This window comes from Sceloporus undulatus, chromosome 5 (genome assembly GCF_019175285.1).
Source record: "Sceloporus undulatus isolate JIND9_A2432 ecotype Alabama chromosome 5, SceUnd_v1.1, whole genome shotgun sequence".
In the NCBI taxonomy this organism is placed as follows: domain Eukaryota; kingdom Metazoa; phylum Chordata; class Lepidosauria; order Squamata; family Phrynosomatidae; genus Sceloporus; species Sceloporus undulatus.
This window is the reverse complement of record NC_056526.1, coordinates 27,215,427-27,234,526: the sequence shown is the minus strand read 5'-3', so window position 1 is coordinate 27,234,526 and position 19,100 is coordinate 27,215,427. Positions and strand designations below refer to the sequence as shown.

The 19,100-nt window shown below is 39.2% G+C and overlaps 1 protein-coding gene across 2 annotated transcripts in view; it reads left to right on the top strand.

Annotated features, from left to right (window-relative positions):
• Positions 1-18,167, top strand: part of GNPTAB (N-acetylglucosamine-1-phosphate transferase subunits alpha and beta) — a 56,829-nt gene extending 38,662 nt beyond the window's left edge. For both annotated transcript variants that reach the window (XM_042469059.1, XM_042469060.1), the window contains exons 13-21: positions 1,653-2,743; positions 6,081-6,280; positions 7,705-7,924; positions 9,004-9,117; positions 10,540-10,625; positions 11,712-11,810; positions 12,979-13,146; positions 15,454-15,544; positions 16,606-18,167. In XM_042469059.1, the coding sequence (XP_042324993.1) occupies positions 1,653-2,743; positions 6,081-6,280; positions 7,705-7,924; positions 9,004-9,117; positions 10,540-10,625; positions 11,712-11,810; positions 12,979-13,146; positions 15,454-15,544; positions 16,606-16,683 (2,147 nt within the window). In that variant the 3' untranslated portion in view covers positions 16,684-18,167. The remainder of the gene's footprint in view (positions 1-1,652; positions 2,744-6,080; positions 6,281-7,704; positions 7,925-9,003; positions 9,118-10,539; positions 10,626-11,711; positions 11,811-12,978; positions 13,147-15,453; positions 15,545-16,605) is intronic.
• The last annotated feature ends 933 nt before the right edge of the window (positions 18,168-19,100 follow it).

The window sequence follows — 19,100 nt, the reverse complement described above, 5'->3', positions numbered from 1 at the left end:
AGTACATCTAAACTAATCCCTCCTTATTTCAAGTCACATTTAGGACTGAGTTGCCACAAAAGGCCTACTACAGGTTGGTTGATCCTCTGTTTGAAAGGCAGTTTTAGTCTTTAGTCTTTATTTTCTTATGTCTTCATTTTGCTAGAGTTTGAGTATGCAGAACTCAGGGGAAGTGAGACGTATATTTAATATTCTCAGGAAGAGTAACTAAAAGATGGAAATAAAAACATTTACTACAATTTTTTTAAAGAAAAGAATTACAGGCACTTCAGTCAAGAATAAAAAACACTATAGTTTTTGTTACACTACAGTCCAGAAGTACCCAATAAATTGACATTTATTGATGTGAACATACTCAGCTCAGCAGAAGCCTAAAAAGTCAATCACAGCTTCTGAGACACCCAGTACAATTGCCCAGAGATTTGTCATTTGCCTAACTTTTGGGCAGGTTCTGTTCAGCTTTTGTTAAATAGGCAGTAATATAATCACTTAATTAAAGCAATGAATAAAAACATTTCTGACTGCTAATAGAATGACAACAGAAAGGCCTAGCCTCCTTTGGAAGTAACTCCCACAGCCTTTCTATGTCAGTAGTCTCGATAGCTGTAGTTTACCTCCTCAGTATTGAATGCTACCTTGAATACTGCTTTTTGGGGAACAAATGTGAGAGGGTGCTGTTAACCTCATGTGCTGCTTGCATTCTTCTCATGGGTAACTGAAAGGCTGTTATGAAGATAGGTAGTTCTTTGATCAAATGATCAAGTATGGTTCTTTGTCCACTCTTATTTTATAGTAGTTGGATATCTGAAACTAGAAAATAATGACAGGGCATTGCTGTGCAAGGAATTTTAAAATATAAGATGCAACACCAAAGAAGTAACAGGCCCTAATAACTGCATGTGCAGTTGGAATAGAGCTATGGAAATAAGGGTACAGTTAACTTTGAAACTCACTGGCCAGTCAAATATGTTTAAGCTAGTCTACTTCATCAGGTGGTTTATATAGATGGGGCAGAGATGATAACCATGTGCACCATCCAGGGGATGAATTAGAGCAAGGGAGCAGTGCTATGTGTCAGAGTCATTTTTATATTATTATTATTATTATTATTATTATTATTATTATTATTATTATTGCCCCAGTGCCCTTTCAGTAGGCTATAGTTGTGCACTTTCAGCATCTGGAAATGAAATCACATCACATCCCGTTTCACTTTTGGTTGTTGATCCTTGTTTGAGGGTTTTTAGGAGTTTTGGAGGTCATGTAGGGTGAAGGAGCACTATGGTTTTCTGCATTTAGGAATAATTTTGCATTGTTTCTGTATTTTTGAAAAAACTCCAAAAACTCTGTCTAATTTTGAGGTATAATTGGGACTTTGGTAGTGGCCTAGAGGGCTGGGGGCTATTTTTAAGTTTTTCCAGACAAAAAACTGTTTACAAAGAAAACCTTAAAAAAATGTAAGGGGTATGTGTGTAAATTAGATTAGTGACTACCTGTAGTCTGTTCCACACTTTTCTCATCCTTGCAATAAGGAGCAGTCACATTTGAAAGCCACTTTGAGTCCCATTTGGAAGAAAAATGGGATATAAATCAAATAAATGAATAATAAAAGAATGATGATGATGATTTTTAAAAACTATCTTTTATTCCAGATCACTTTGATGAGCTTTACAAAGTGACTCTTCAGAAGAATCAGACACATTATGTTATTCCGAAAGGTGAATATCTACCTTATTTCAGCTTTGCTGAAATAGCCAAGAAAGGACTAGAAGGCACATATAGTGATAACCAGATAATCCGCCATGCTTCTATTGCAAACAAATGGAAGACAATCCACCTGATAATGCACAGTGGAATGAATGCAACTGTGATCTATTTTAACCTTACATTTCAAAATAAAGACGAGGAAGAGTTTAAGATGCAGATAACCCTAGATGTTGATACAAGAGAGGAACCAAAAACAAATATAACTTCCACCCAGAAACCTGAGGATGATGTGAAAGCTACAACTTCAGTGCCAGAGGCTGAAATGATATTTGAGGATGTTCCTGAAGAAAAACGTTTTCCAAGAATTAAAAAACATCCAAATGGCACATCAGAGAGCCTAGATGAAGATATCATAACTCAACTAGTTAATATGTCTGTACTTCCAGAAGACGTGAAGCTAGCTCTGCAGGATCTGGAGTTGCAGCTGATAGTTGGTGACATTACCCAGAAAGGCTACAATCGATCTAAGGCTACTCTTCTGAGGCCCTTCCAGATGATGTATGCAGCAACAAAGGAAGCAAGAAGCAATTCGCAGAAGATACAAGAAAAGGAAATAGATGATGGCTTGATAAATGGGAATAAGTCTGAAATTGGGCATAATGACAATAATGGCAAATCAGAGATTGAAGAAAAAATGCAGAGAAATTTTCCATCAGAATTTGTACCTGCAAATAGTACTATTATGGCAATGAAGGTGAACAGTCATTTTCCACTACGATACAGCTCCGCAATAAAATCTGACCCAGAGAAAACCTTGAATACCCTCATACAGAAAGAAGCTCAGAAGTCCAAAGACATTAGGAAAGGGAGAACTGCAGAAAAAAAGAGAGAAGAAGCTAAAGTTAATCCAGGACTAGCCAAAGAAGATGTAGCAGAAAGTAATGTCTTACCAAGAAGGAAATTGCAGTATTACGCTGGAAATTATCAAGGCTTTTTGCCATGGGAGAAACATAAATATTTCCAAGACCTTCTTGAGGTGAGTGTCCAAGGTAACTGGGAGTGTCAAGAGATAAGGGTTTTGTGCTGGCTTTCTACTTGTTGGTGCTTATTTGGTTGTATTCTTTATCTTTTCATGTTCTTTGCTGTGAGAACATCTTGCAATAAAATGACTCATAAATATAATGACATTGAAAAAATGTTTGTCAAAAGCTAATCTACCATAGTGGCTAAACGTACAATTCTATATGTATGTACTTAGAAGTAGGCACCAGTAAATTTAATGCGACTTGGTTGCCCTAAAATTCCAGGTGAGTATATCTAGGATTACAGTCTAAGAAATGAGGTGGTATTATTATTATTATTATTATTATTATTATTATTGTCAGCCTACCTTTTAAGTTGAAACTGGAATCTCAGTTCTAGATAAGCACACTAGGACAGTATAAAACTACTTTTGCAAGGCTGGTATTTATTATTATTATTAACCTTTATTTATGAAGCGCTGTAAATTTACACAGCGCTGTACATACAATCTTTTTAGTTAGACGGTTCCCTGCCCTCAGGCTTACAATCTAAAATGACACAGAAGGAGAAGGGGGTGGTGACGGGAAAGGGTAAGAGGTCCAGCAGTTCCTCTCAACCTCCGAGGCCTGGACCAAGGCAGATGGACTGGAGGGAGGGCTTGGCTTCAAAATGGAAGGTTAATCATTATCCAGGGAAAATACATACTCAGAAGTAGGATAATACATATACAGTACATAGCAATACAGGAAATGGATCAATAAACAGCCAACAACAGAACATCAGATAGTAAGCGACAATTATGCGATGCCTGGGAAGGCTTCTCTGAATAGGATGGTTTTCAACTCCGTTTTGAAGCTGGTTAAAGAAGTGATGGCTCTTGCTTGTGGAGGAAGAAGGTTCCAGGAGTGAGGGGCAGCAAGTGAAAAGGGGCGAATCCGGGATGGGGCAGAGGAAATCCTGGGCTGGGACAGGAACCCTTGACTACCAGAACGGAGGGCCCTGGTGGGAAGGTGAGGAGAAAGAAGGTCAGATAAGTAAGGAGGGGCCAGTCCATGGAGGGCTTTGAATGTCGACAGCAGGAGCTTATACTGAATGCGGAAAGGGAGAGGGAGCCAGTGAAGGGATGCCAACACAGGAGAGATGTGGTCAGAGCGGTGGGTGGAAGTGATAATGCGTGCAGCTGAATGCTGGACAGAGATTAAAGGACGGAGGTGAGAAAAAGGAAGCCCAGCCAGGAGGACATTACAGTAATCAAGTTGTGAGATCACTAGGGCATGGACCAGGATCTTGGCAGTAGAGGCGGAGAGATATGGTCGGATTTTGGCAATATTGTACAAAAAGAATCTACAAGCCTTGGCAGTGGTCTGGATCTGAGGGATACACGACAGAGAAGAGTCAAAGATAAAACCAAGACTGCGGGCTTGCTGGACTGGTTGAATGGAAATGTTGTCCACAGAGACAGAAAAGGAGTGTTGAAGGTTGGGCTTAGGAGGAAAGACAAGAAGCTCCGTCTTGGACATGTTGAGCTTCAAACGCCGATGGCGCATCCACTGTGAGACAGCTGTGAGGCAAGACGAGACTTGCTGTTCAAGCCTTGGAGAAAGGTCAGGGGTGGAAAGATACAGCTGGGTGTCATCGGCATACAGATGGTAGGAAAAACCAAAAGAGCTGATGAGTTTACCTAAGGACAGTGTGTAGAGAGAAAACAGAAGGGGACCCAGAACAGAGCCCTGGGGAACTCCAACAGATAAGGGAACAGGAGAAGAAGTCTGACCACCTGCAACTACTGCAAAAGATCTGCCAGACAAGTAAGATCTAAACCAGTCGAGAACAGAGTCTGAGAACCCAAGGTCAGAGAGTATGTCAATTAGGAGACAGTGATCAACAGTGTCAAAGGCTGCAGACAAATCGAGAAGGATGAGAACAGAGTAAAGGCCATTAGCCTTGGCCTGTAAAAGGTCATTTGAGATCTTAGTGAGGGCTGTCTCAGTGGAATGCTTTGGGCGGAAACCAGACTGAAAGGGATCGAGAATGGAGTTGGCTTCAAGAAACTCAAGACAGCGCGAATAGACAACCCGTTCCAAAACCTTAGAAAGAAAGGGGAGAAGAGAAATCGGACGATAGCTAGACAAAGAGGAGGGGTCAAGAGAAGGTTTTTTCAGAATTGGGGAAATGAGAGCATGTTTGAAGTCTGACGGGAAGGAGCCTGTAGAGAGAGAGAGATTGAAGATATGGAGAAGCGAGGGCAGAAAGGAGGGAGCTATAGAGATTAGAAGACGAGTAGGAATAGGATCAAGAGGACAGGTAGCAGGTTTGGAAGAGTTCAGAAGTGTAGAGAGTTCATCCAAAGAGGCAGGAGGAAAGACAGAAAATTTGTTAGGGGAAGGCGATAGAAGATTAAGAGCAGAAGAAGAATCAGGAGGGACTATCTCAGAGCGAATAGTGGTAATCTTAGAGATGAAATAGTTAGCAAAGTCATTAGGAGAGAAAGATGAAGAGACAGGAGGAGAGGGAGGTTTAAGCAAAGTGTTGAAGATGGAGAACAAACGCTGCGGGCTCCTCTCATTGGCAGAGATCAATGATTTGTAATAATTCTGTTTAGCCATAGAGAGGGCGCGTGAGAAGGAAGAAAGAACAAATTTGAAATGGATAAAATCAGCCCACTCTTTGGACTTTCTCCAAAGACGTTCGGCCGCTCTAGAGCAGGACCGGAGAAACTTAATGTTGGGGGTAAGCCAGGGCTGAGGTCTAGTTTTGGAGGAAGAAGTGCGTACAGAGACAGGGGCAAAATGGTCAAGAGTTGAGGAAAGAGTGGAGTTAAATAAAGACATTGCTGAATCAGCAGAATCCCCGAGATTTAGGGAAGAGAGAGATGAATCCAGGGTCAGACCAAGATGGTTAGAGCCGACAGATTGAAGATCACGATAAAGACGTTGAATAGTATGGCGAGGAGGAGGAGTATAAGTGAGAGCAAAGGAGATTAAATGATGGTCAGATAGTGGAAAGTCAAGTGCCAGGTAGTCAGAAATGGCGCAGTTTGCAGCAAGAACTAGGTCAAGACAGTGACCAAGAGAATGAGTTGAAGAGTTGGAGTGTGGTTGGAGGCCAAAAGAAGCTAGCAGAGAGTTAAAGCGAGATGTTGTAGGGTTATTGGAATCGTCAACGTGGATATTAAAGTCACCTAGGATCAAAGTGGGGACTGAATCTGAAAGGAAGAATGTCAGCCATGAATGTACTGGCATTCCGTAAAATGGTACCCAAGTGTACAAGCTAATTGTTTTAATGAATTTTTATTATTTGCTTACTAATGGAGACATGAGGTATACTGTATGCATATTCCTATTTTCCAGGAAGAAGAAGCATTAAAGAAGGAGATGGCTTACTTTACAGATAGTAAACAGATTGGCAGGCAGCTGAAGGACACATTTGCTGATTCTCTGCGATATGTAAACAAGCTTTTGAACAGCAAATTTGGATTCACATCTCGGAAAGTCCCTGCTCATATGCCTCATATGATTGATCGAAAAGTCATGCAAGAATTACAAGATCTGTGAGTTAAACCTTGATTAAAAAACCAACTTTTTTTTCTTGAAATATGGATGTACCCCCTTCTTGGATCCTTGAGCCATGTGTTTATCAAATATGTGATTTGGAATATAGAAGAAATTTGCCCTAGGTTTCACAAACAGGGATGTGGTGGCTCAAGTCATTAATACGCTGACTCTGTTGATTGCAAGATTGGGAGATTGACAGTTTGAGGCCCAGGTGCTGCATGATGGGGTGAGCTCCCATCACTAGTCCCAACTTCTGCCAACCTAGCAGTTTGAAAGCAAGCAAATGCAAGTAGATAAATAGGTACCACTCTAGTGGGAAAGTAAACACCATTCTATGCAGTCATGCTGGCCACATGATCACAGAGTACTCTCTGACAATGCTGACCTCTTCCCAGCGGGAACTACCTTTACCTTTCACAAACAGTACATATACACTAAGATGCATCTGTAACATTTCTTTCAGTTTTAGGTTATTGCTTTCCCATTCCTGTGTAAGTTTGGAAAATATGAGTCTGCACCAAGTTGTATGCCTTTTTCAGCTCTTTTCTGCTAATACACAACTTTTTGACAACAGTTTTGCATAATGTATGCATTAAAAAGAGCCAGCATGGTGTAGCGGTTTGAGTGTTGGGGTAGGACTCTGAGTTCAAATCCCTGCTCAGCTATGGAGAGCCATTGGGTGACCTTGGGCAAGTCACATACTCTCAGTCGTAGAGGAAGGTAGTGACCAAACCATTCTGTAAAAATCTTTCCAAGAAAATCCTGTGATAGGTTTAACCTCAAAATCTGCATAAATTGGAAACAGCTTGAAGGCACGTAATAACAGTATGCAGTATTGCAACCTATTTCCTCTAAACCTTAAAAAATATTTATTTTTTGATTAGTATACATATTTGGTGCACTTTTTATCCTAATATTTGTGAACGTCTTTTAATCATGGAACTGACTACAAAATTCATATAAGTATAAATACAGAAGGATAGAGAGCCAGTGTGGTGTAGTGGTTTGGATTAGGACTCTTGAAGAACAGTTGTTGAATCTCTGCTCAGTCATGGAAACCCACTGGATAACCTTGGGCAGATTACACTCTCTCAGACTAAGAGGAAGGCAATGGCAACCTTCTGCATAACAAATCACCTTTTTAGGTCCGTATTCAAAACAGAGTGATAAAAGACTTGTTTACTGTTTGAGAAAAGACTAGTACAGCTCTAAAAATGTTGAGAGTTTAAAATGCCTCCACTTGCAGCAAAATGGCCAGTAGCACCCCTCTGGAAACTCAGGGATAAACAGAGGGTCAGCCCTCCAGGGTGCCATGGTATGATGCAGTCTTCCAGTCCCTAGCAGTTTAGCATGTTTGGACAAAGTTATTTAAACTATATGTGAAACCAGTTAGCATGATCTCTGTGTTCTTTCTTGACAGTTTTCCTGAGGAATTTGATAAGACCTCATTTCACAAAGTACGCCACTCTGAAGATATGCAATTTGCCTTTTCATATTTCTATTATCTCATGAGTGCTGTTCAGCCACTGAATATCTCCCAGGTTTTTGATGAAGTTGATACAGATAAATCTGGTATTTTATCTGATCGAGAGATCCGCACACTGGCCACAAGAATTCATGAACTCCCTTTAAGTTTGCAGGTAACTTTTAAATAAAAATAGACTTTAAAAATGTTGCATATTCAATTACATGTTGCAAGCTTTCAATGTCACACTGGCTTCTTCATCAGGCAAGATGTTAAAAAACAAACAGGAAAAAATGAAGATGTTAGTCATAGGCCTGCATTTTGCTGTTTCTGGTCTTGATTCAGATGGTAGGGATGGCACCATTGATATTGTTATTGATGCTAGTTTACATGATTACCTGATGTACTATGCAAATAGAAATTGAAGTCCTTTGTCCACTGGATGATTGGCAACAGGGACTTATTCTTCCTGAACTGTAATGCAAGTATTTTGACAGTTAGAAGCACACTCATCCACCTGTTTTGATCATCTGGGGTATTTCAAACCACAGGAACCTCAGACCTCTAGATGTGGCCCTCCAGATGTAACATAGATCCATTTTTTCCATGAACCTTAGCCAGTCTGGCTGGTGCTGAAGTATGATGGGAATACCAGTTCATCAACATCTGGAGGGCTGAATGTTCCCATCCCTTTTGTAGAACAATACAATATCAGGGGTGGACAAATGTTAGGAATTGTGGGGACCCACTGACACTGCTTGCAAACTTGGAGGGCCACACCACCCCTGCCACACCTAAGTTCTTAACTTTTTCCTCAAATAACCTCCCCCCCCTGCAATCCCCACTATTATTTTAGACATAGGAGGCCCTTTTTAAAGAGGATCAACTGGAAGTCAATTTTGTTTCCACTTTTTTATTTAAAAAAAAGATTTTTCTAAAATGACAAAATGTGGCAAAATTCACCCATATGCCCTCTATTGGAGAATGCCAGATGGCCCAGGAGGCTTTGAAAATGGCCCCTAGGGACTATATGCACTGGTCCTCTGTCCCTGGCCCTTATGCTGTAACTAAAGTCAAGAATTGTTGGAGTGTATGTGTCATCAGAAGGAAGAGTATTTGCCAACAGAATTCCAATATAGTATAGAACAAGGGTGCTAAAAATGTAATATTTGTTTAATGTTTAAAGACTGCTAACCTTGTGGGCACTGAAGAAGCTAACACAGGATGTTTTCCCTCTCTTTTCCCCCTTTCTAGGATTTGACAGGTCTGGAGCACATGCTAATAAATTGTTCTAAATCCCTTCCAGTCAATATCACTCAGATTAATATTATACCACCAACTCAGGAAGCATATTATGATCCCAATCTGGTAAGGAACTGTGTTCTTTAAACTTCTGTACACATACTGGCATTTCAAAAATAATAGGCAAAATTGTGTCTTCTGTCTATTAATGATTCATATTGTTAAAGATATATTTTTTAAAAAATCTATATTCAATATGTTCATGGATGTTTTGCCAACAGAAACCATGTATTAAGAAAGTTACTTTTAATTTCATTTATGAAGAATCTCCCAACTTCAATCACCCTTGAGTATGATCATTGGTTTTATTTATTCATTCATGGAAGAATAGTCCTTGACCTATCAGATTCTAAAGTAATCAATCATCTTGCATAGAGTACCTGTAATTCAAAAGCCACATGCCCATACTCTTTCAAGAGCATTTAAAACTGTGGATACTAAATTATTTTCAGAGGTTTCCATGATGATGGCTGATTCTTGAATTGAACCAGGGTTTCTGGCTTTTTCGTTCTGACATGTCATCTGTGTGCATGGAGGCTTTAAAAAGAAGAAAAGGATAGGCCCCAGCACCAAGAGACTTGCAATCTAAAATGTGATAGAGGAGAGACAGAAGAACAAAGGAATGAAAATAGAGAAAATGGGAAATCATTTTCAATAGCTTTCCACAACTTAATCCTCTCTAATATTTTGGACTGTGGTTTTCATTATCCCCAGCCAGCATAGCCAGTGGCTATGCTGGCTTGCGTTGATGGAAGTTACAGTCCCACAAATTTGGAAGGTAACAGTTTGAGGAGGTATGTGAAGGCTTAGTTACTATAAGACATGCAAGCCTTTCTTGTTAAGTATGCTAATTCTATTTTCAGAATCTCCCTTGGATATTTTACCCTTGGAAAAAGTGCATCAGTGAACTTTTCTTTAAGCTGCTATATTATTTCTTTAATTAAGACCCTGCTTAAGTTGGCTCCATTATTTCTATCGTCATGCCTGAATTTATTTTTGAACTATGTCAATTGCTAGATTTCCAGGAAGGAGCCTAAACCTATAAAAGACTTCCCTTGAGAATAAAGGCACTTTGTTTCTTAGAATTGTTTGTAGGTTTTGCCTGTGGGGGTCCAGTTAAGTTAGGAATAATAATGCTAATCTATACCAGCTGTTCGGGACTTGCTTGCCATATATATATTTCTGCTTGGAATTGCTTGGCTTGTGCTAAAACATTTTTGCTCTGTTGCCGAATAGTGAATTATGTGTCTCATTGCATTCACAGTTTAGAACTTACTAAGAATATTTACAAAAGTTATTTTGTTTTCCATAATATCAGTATTACATTTCAGAGGATTTGCAGGAGCTCAGTAGCAATAAATACCAGTTCTTTGGGGGAAGGAAGAAAATTGTAGGGGGAGTTCTGTGTAGAATATTTCCATTTAAAATGTTGAAAGGCCATGTTCATGAAATATTCATAACTTCAATTATTGTTTGTATCATTTTCAGCCTCCAGTGACTAAAAATCTGCTAACCAACTGCAAACTCGTAACTGATAGAATTCGTAAAACATATAAGGACAAAAACAAGTACAGGTATCCATTCTTCTTTTGTTTAGTTGTGAACAAAAACATTAGACATATCTTAGAACCATCAATATTATTGAATGGGTTGTGTTGTGAAATATTTACAAACCATGTAGTAATTGGAGCATGACATTGAAAGAAGTAAAAAGATATTTCTGTTTAAAATATGATTGGTAAATACTTATCTGCGCAGCTTCAATACTGAGAGTCATGCTGGATATCCCCATGCCAATAACTACCTCTCTGGTGGCATCTGGTATGGAAATACTCAATAAGACTGGCCTAGAGTTATTCACCATGTCCAAGAATGTTATTTCTGGTGTCATGGAGCTAACAAGAAAGAGGGTTAGCAGCAGCAGTATAACAGGACAGGTCAATAAGGGTACCATTAGATTTTTATAGAATATTAAGAGTTGGAAGAGACCACAAGGGCCTTCCAGTCCAGTCAGGATTTTAATAAGGAATTTCTCAATAGATGTGTCTGTCAGGTAAATTTTATTCAGCACTTTAATGAATCACAGAATTAGTTGTTAAACAGTGTATTTTATGTGGAGGAACAATGTCTCCCAACATGAATGTGATTGCTTCAAGGGGCATCTAGGTTTGTTCCCCTTTCTGCACAACAAAGGAAACATTTATTCCTTAGCAACAGTGTACTTCACAGGTACTCATTGCTTAACTGTAGCGCTCAGAAAAGCCCTGTTTTCTCCTCATTTTCTGTTGTTGTGTGCCTTCAAGTCGTCTGACTTACGGCAACCCAAAGGCAAACCTATCATAGGGTTTTCTTGGTAAAGTTTGTTCAGAGGAGCTTTGCCATTACCTGAGGAGGTTTGCCTGAGGCTGAGAGATTTTGACATGCCCAAGGTCACCCGGTGGGTTTCATGGCTGAAATGGGAATCAAAACCTGGTCTTCCAGAATCATAGTCCAATACTCAAACCACTACACCATGCTGGTGGCTCATGGTCATAAAGCTGTGCTTTCTTGAACAAGACATAACAAAATAACTAGGGATTTTTAATAGAAATTTATATTAATGCATGTCCTCCTTTATGCTATTTATGTTGTTCTATCTTGCCCTGTCTTCTGACACCAAGGTTTGAAATTATGGGAGAGGAGGAAGTTGCCTTCAAAATGATCCGTACTAATGTTTCTCATGTAGTTGGACAGCTTGATGACATAAGGAAAAATCCCAGGTATGCACTATGCTGATTCAAAGGTTAATCTGTGGAGGGCAAAAATCTAATTTCTTACAGAGCTAAAGAGATTCTGTAGCAAAATAATCTTGCAGAGTACAGTGAAAGAATATTTTGAATTAATGTAAGGGAGAGCTGACCAACAAAACAAAAATTTTAACAGTGATAAAAATATTTAACGCATGTACAGTACTTTCAAGTGTCCCAAATGCTTCATGTGTTTTATCTAATTCTGGATGAGCTGCTTTGCTTTGGATGCTGCTTCAGATGATAGTAAGCTTTTATTTATGCACAGTGCAGTGTTTTGTATGTGCTTTTATCAGTAATAAATATTGATACCACGGTAGATGATATCACATTATCATTGATCTTTAGAAGAATCTTTAGGAAAAAGCTATCTATAAGCGGGAAGGGCACTAAGAGGTCCCAGTCCATGTGTGAAATCTTATGCAGTGATCTTCAGGTTCACCACTGTTTGATGAATTCAAAAAATAATGTGATAGTGTGAAAAGAGAGAATTCACGTTATATAGCTCCTTATAAAGCTCTTATATAGAATCCCAATCATTATCACAAGTCATTCTTTAATTTTGGGAATGACAATAATAACATGTAAAAATTAAACATGAACTAAATAAATATTGTATATCCCAGCTAGAAATTAAACAATAAATAATATTGTTTAGAGTGTTCTAAATGCACCAGTTAACAGCTTCCAGAAAGTTAGCATGGGAAATCACATTACAGGTCTAAATCTTGTCTTAGTCCTGACTAGATTAGACCCATTGAATTAATGGAATTTAGCTACATGTTTACTCGCCATTTAACAATTGATTGAATAGGGCTACTCTAGTTGAGAGTACCAAACAAGATACCAGCCATAGATTGCAACACCAGAGTTATCCTCCATGTTATAAGACACTGATGGGAATGGTATGACCCTTCAAATGTTGCTAAACTGCAACTGTAATAACATTAGAACATTCACATTGTTAACACATTACCAATACGTCCCAGCAGTTTTGGCTTAATACTCTGTGTGAATGCAACTATTTTCTCACCTAAAACACCTATAAAGCCAATAAAACAATTTTCATAATAATATTACATCTTGTTCCAAACAATCAGAATGTTTGTCATCTGAATCATTTTTTGGCTTTTCCCCCCAGAAAATTTGTTTGTCTTAATGACAACATTGATCACAATCACAAGGATGCTCAAACAGTAAAAGCAGTGCTTAGGGATTTTTATGAATCGATGTTTCCCATCCCATCTCAGTTTGAGCTGCCAAGGGAGTATCGGAATCGGTTTCTTCACACACAGGAACTTCAGGAATGGTAAGTATTCAGGGCTTCGAAATGAGTATAATAATAATAATAATAATAATAATAATAATAATAAGGCTTTATTTATATACCGCTTTTCCAATGATCAAAGTGGTTTAACATCAAAAACACAATTACATTCAATTTATAAAAGTATAAAATCTACATATATTAATATACATTCCTCAGCATAATAAAAAATACAGCCATAAAATCTAACAGTCAATAAAGTGAACTTCTATCAGGAATGGTATCTACAAGGAGTCAGATGGGTATGCTAGCCGAAATAAATACGTCTTCAGAGCCTTCTTGAAGGCATCCAAGGTGGGGCAGACCCGAATTTCGTCAGGAAGATTGTTCCAGAGAGTCGGTGCTGTCGATGCAAATGATCTTTTGTGAGTTGTTGTCAATCTCACTCTCGGACACTCTAGCAGATATTTCCCTGTTGTTCTGAGAGTGCGGGGCGGATTGTGTGGGAGGAGGCGCTCCTTCAAGTAGCTCGGGCCCAAGCCATATAGGGCTTTATAGGTAATAACCAACACTTTGTATTGAGCCCGGAAGCTAACATGCAGCCAGTGAAGAGATTTTAATACCGGTGTTATATGGTCTGCCCTGGATGTTCCAGCGATCAGCCTGGCTGCGGCGTTTTGAACTAACTGAAGCTTCCGAACCTAGTACAAAGGCAGCCCCATGTAGAGCGCATTACAGAAATCCAAGTGAGAGGTTACCAGTGCATGTACTTCTGTTTCAAGGTCCTTTTGGTCCAGACAGGGACACAGCTGGCATATCAGCCAAAGCTGTTACCAAGCACTCTTGGCCATTGCATCCAAATGTGATGACAATTGTAAGGATGAATCCAAGAGTACTCACAGACTGCAAACTTTGTCCTTTAGGGGGAGCATGACCCCGTCCAGGACTGGATGACAAATTTCCCTGCCTGGACTTGGGGTATCTATCACGAGTACCTCTGTTTTTTCTGGATTCAACTTGAGTTTGTTTTCCCTCATCCAGCCCATTACTGACCCCAGGCAGGCATCCAGAGGAGAGATGCCTTCCTTAGTCACTTTATCAGCCGGAGACATGGAGAGATAGATCTGGGTGTCATCAGCGTACTGATAACGCCATGCTCCATGCTTCCGGATGATCTCTCCCAGCGGCTTCATGTAAATGTTAAACAGCATGGGGACAGAATGGCGCCCTGGCGGACGCCCGATGTAAGCTCTCTTTTACGAGAGCAACTGTCCCCCAGCCTCACCATCTGGAACCTCCCCGAGAGATAGGACCGGAACCACTGGAGCTCAGTGCCCCCGATACCCAATTCTCTCAGGCGTTCCAGAAGGATACCATGGTCGATGGTATCGAAGGCTGCTGAGATGTCCAAGAGCACCAACAGGGTTACATTTCCCCTGTCAGTTGCCAGATGGAGATCATCAACTAAGGCAACCATAGCAGTCTCAACTCCATATCCTGCTCTGAAGCCAGTTTGAAATGGGTCCAGATAATCAGTTTTCTCCAAGACAGCCTGGAGTTGGAAGGCAACTGTCCTCTCGATCACCTTGCCCAAAAATGGTAGCAGAAAAACTGGTCTATAATTGTTTCTCAACAGGGGATCAAGGGAAGGTTTTTTCAGAATTGGTTTTACTATTGCCTGCTTTAGGGCAGTTGGAAATATACCCTCCTGAAGAGATGTGCTGTATGAGCATCTGGAGTAACATCTGCTGATCAGAACAGAAAGGAACTTTTGTTTCCTCATAGAATAATCTGCATTTAGTTTTGAAACTTAAAACAAGGTTCCCAAGTTAAACAACACTAAAAATTCTTTCTCCAGTGTTCTCCCCACACTGGTAGCCAGCACCATTTGCCCACTTCAAAGATGCACTTTGAAGTTTGCCGCCTTCTGAATTCCTATCTCCCTGCCATCTCCCAGGAAAAGAAGGCACTACCATAAACAGTCATAAACAACCCCAGTTTTCCTGCTGCAGTCATCTGCCCCATTCTGCAACTTTGATTTTCACCTATCACCAGCAGCATCAATTTATAATCCCCCTTGATCTTCCTCTTTCACACACATCACTTTGATGGCAGATTCATATGGGTGCATAGGAATACAACACACAACACTATACTATACACACAACACTTTGATGACAGGTTCCTATGAAATATAGGAACATGACACTAGTCTTTCCCAAGCTTGCTGATAGCTTTCTCCTTTACTGATTTGAATACATGCAGATTGGAGAAAGAGTTCAGTACTGCTATATAAGAGTAGATATTTTAATTCAAAATTGTTATGTCTTTCTATTCTACTATGCTTAGGAGGGCCTACAGGGACAAGCTGAAGTTCTGGACACACTGTGTGTTAGTGACATTGATTGTGTTCACCATCACCTCATTTTTTGCTGAGCAGGTAAAAGCTATAACTGTTTGCTTGTGTCAATCTTTTCTTAAGTTATCATGAGTTCTAATAAAGGGGTTTTAGAAAATACAGTGATGTTTTCTTAGCATCTTCACTTGACTTGGATGTGTGATTACTTGAACACCAAGTTACAGAAAAAAACTAATGAAGTAATGGCTGCAAAGATGACTGGTGATAGCAGAAGTTTGGATTAGGTAGCCTATAGAAAGGTGGGGAATTGTTGGTCCCAAAATTTTCAAACTTTAACTTCCAGAAGGCCCAACCACCATGGCCAGTGGTAAGGGATTGTGAGAGTTGGCCAAACCAGTTGGAGAGCCGAAGTGAAAGGAACTGTAACAGCATCCAGTTCCTTACAAACAAGCTTCATTTATATACCGCTTCAGACCGCCTAAGCAGTGTCTAAGTGGTTTACAACTGTAAGCTAATTTCCCCCCAACAATCTGGGTACTCTTACATCTATATCACTGGACTCAGAAGCTTCAGTGCAGCTATGGCCAGGCCTTCTGTTTTTGAGTACATGTGTTTGTTGTGTGCATTTTCCCTGTCCAAAAAGCTAGAGTCCAGGAAGTGGATGCACATCACATTGTTAATAATGCCAGTAATTTGTCCAAGAACAGGGAGTACTGAAGACATTAGTGATCTTCAACATTCATGATAGGACAAGATATTCCACTGCATGTGAGGGTAGCAGACAAGCTTTTGTGGGGCAGATTAGAATAGGTCACTTGACACACAAAGTTCTGTCCTTCTCAACCTCCTGAGGTATCTGGCTTAAAATATGCCTAATAGTAGGCATATTACTGTCTGTCTAATGCTGTGAACACTTCAGTTCATCGAGGAAATATATATTTATTGAAATATATATTTATGATTGTAAAAAATTGGGCAGACATTCCCCAGTTTTATGCTTTCTGGATGAGAAATAATTCACCACAGTAAGAACTGTAGTGGACACAGGTTTCCTAAGAAGAAATGAGGCAGAACTGAGCAGTGTGTTGTTCACATGAAGAAACTGTTGGGAAATCAAGGTAATATGTTCTTTAATTTTTCAGCTAATAGTCCTCAAGCGAAAGATTTTTCCAAGGAGGAGGATCCAAAAGGAAGTTTGTCATGAACGAATGAAGGTGTAGAAGAATTTTGTTTGTAAATCAGTCTACCTCAACATGTGATGAGCATGTGAAATCTTTTGTTTCAAAAGTGTCTTGATCGTTTTGTCCTGGGCAAGAACAGAAGTGCCCTCACCCATTTATGACCATGCTACTGAACTCAGAAAGAGGATAAAGGTTGTAACTCATAAGCATTCTCTCCTGAGTGAATTATCCTTTTTATAAAAAGGGTTACTGAATGAAACATAGCTGCATTTATTGCAGTAGCCATTGCCAGCTAAATAAATATACTTCTATTAGTTGTGTCCCTGCATCTCAAAGCATTTGGTGAGCTAGTGTTCGTTTAATCAGTAGCTTGATCCTTATACCCTGTTCTTTGAGTAGTAAACACATCTGTTTGGGCTATATTCCTGCATCCTGAATATATGGATGTGGACCAGCTCCCATAGCACTGCATTATGAGTATCCTCTCCATTAGTTGAGGTATATCACTGTTGTGCCATTTGTTCCCCATTGCAGCCAGTCAATACAGGGGTGGGGAGGAGCTGAATAAGAGTTAGCTTTCAGTTGCTTCTAGGAAAATACAAGTAACCCTACTATTGACATGAATTGCCTGACAGCATTTGGGAATAGTAGCAGCTTCATATGATAGGTGTGATAGCTCTAATGTTGCAGTGCTGTGGATCCTACTTTTAAGCACAAAGTGGCAGGATTGTGACCTGTGGTGTTTTTCCATTTAAGTACCAGCTGGACCTCTAGTACCTATAATTTAAGTATAGTGTCAAATCAATTATAGAATGGTCTCTGAATGAAGAATTGAAATTACAACACCCTATTGCTATATTCTTCTGCTACTACATACTGCATAAAGCAATTTGATTCTAGTCTCTGATGCCAATGTAATGCCTTTTGTTGATCAATATTTAAATAATAGTGCAGTAATAATAGTATGCCTAATGTAAAACAGGGCTATAATCAAGTGAAAGGGGCTGGGGTAATTATTAATTTTTAAAAATATTGTATATTGCGCAGCAAAAGTGCCTCGCCAGAAGTTGTCAATACATTGTATTGTTTTAATGGCATAAATGTATTAGCATGATATAGAGTAATTTCTCATATCAAGCATTGCATTTCAAAAACTGGGATGAGGTGCAATGATCTCCCCAATTTTATCAAGATACATCACAAAGCAGTAAAAGGGGGAAAAATTCCAGGAGATGCTTTTGAAAGAAATCATGTTAACAAGCTGAAAATTATTTTATAATGAAGATATGAGGTTTCCAGTACACATGTGCAGTAAAATATATGCTTTCTTTTCATTGATGTTATTGGTATATAATGTAATTGACTTAAGAATGTTATACTATGTGAGTGTCAAAAGGAGAAAAATATCAGCTGTTTAATGCTCTCAAAATTATTAAATATTTTTAAATAGAAAATGCACCTTATTCTTTATTCAGTGCATATGTCTGATTTTAAATGAAATAAATCTAATTCAACCTCTTTAAACACCACTTGTTTAGTTTTTCTTTTAAGCTGAATTTTATAACAAACATGAAAACTACAGTGGGTTAGTAAGTATGACTTATCTTGTGATCTCCGGTTTAGATAACCATCTTGTTTCCAATTACATTTTGAACCACAGCAAACAACATTGTCATATGATGCAGCTCCATAGTGTGACAAGTAAGTAGTTTTGACCTGATACAAAATTCACTTATGGGAAGAGCCAAACTAAATGTTGCACACACCTTGCTCTTGTTGTGTGTGTGTGTGTGTGTTTTAGATTAAAATTAGCCTCAAATGGCAGTGATGGAAAATTAGCAAGGAAGGTAAGTATGTTCAGCTAAGTCAAGAAAAATTATATTTGCCAATAATATATGGTACAGTACTTTCTTCTCCGTTCCATCTTCTTTCTTCCACCTTCTTTCTTAAAAGTCCTTTTAGAGCGAGAGTGATTACAGCAAGGAGTTAGAATTGAGGACTGAACCCCATTTATATTGTATTACATTCCATTTTAGATAAGGCCAAGGGCCTATTTAATTCAACGTTCTGCTTCTACTGAGTTTAAGCAGTTGCCTAAGGGAACTTGCCGACAGAACATGAATGCAACTTCGCCCTTCTTCTCATATTCTGAACAACTGATTTACAGAGCCATACTTCCATCTCTGATATTGGATATACTGTATAGCCATTGATAGCCATAATATTCATGAATTCAATTAATCCCCTTTTACAACTGTTCAAGTTGACAGGCATCACTACATCATGTGTGCTTATGTACTGTATATACAAACATTATAAACCTGCACAGTTATTGTGCAGTATGGAATTGTGTCACTTGTCCTGCCCTTCCCCCATTCCTGCAAATAAAAAACAAAGCTGTATTATCTGGTAAGTAAAAATAAAACACAAGAGTTGGGTAATAGCTTTTATTAGGA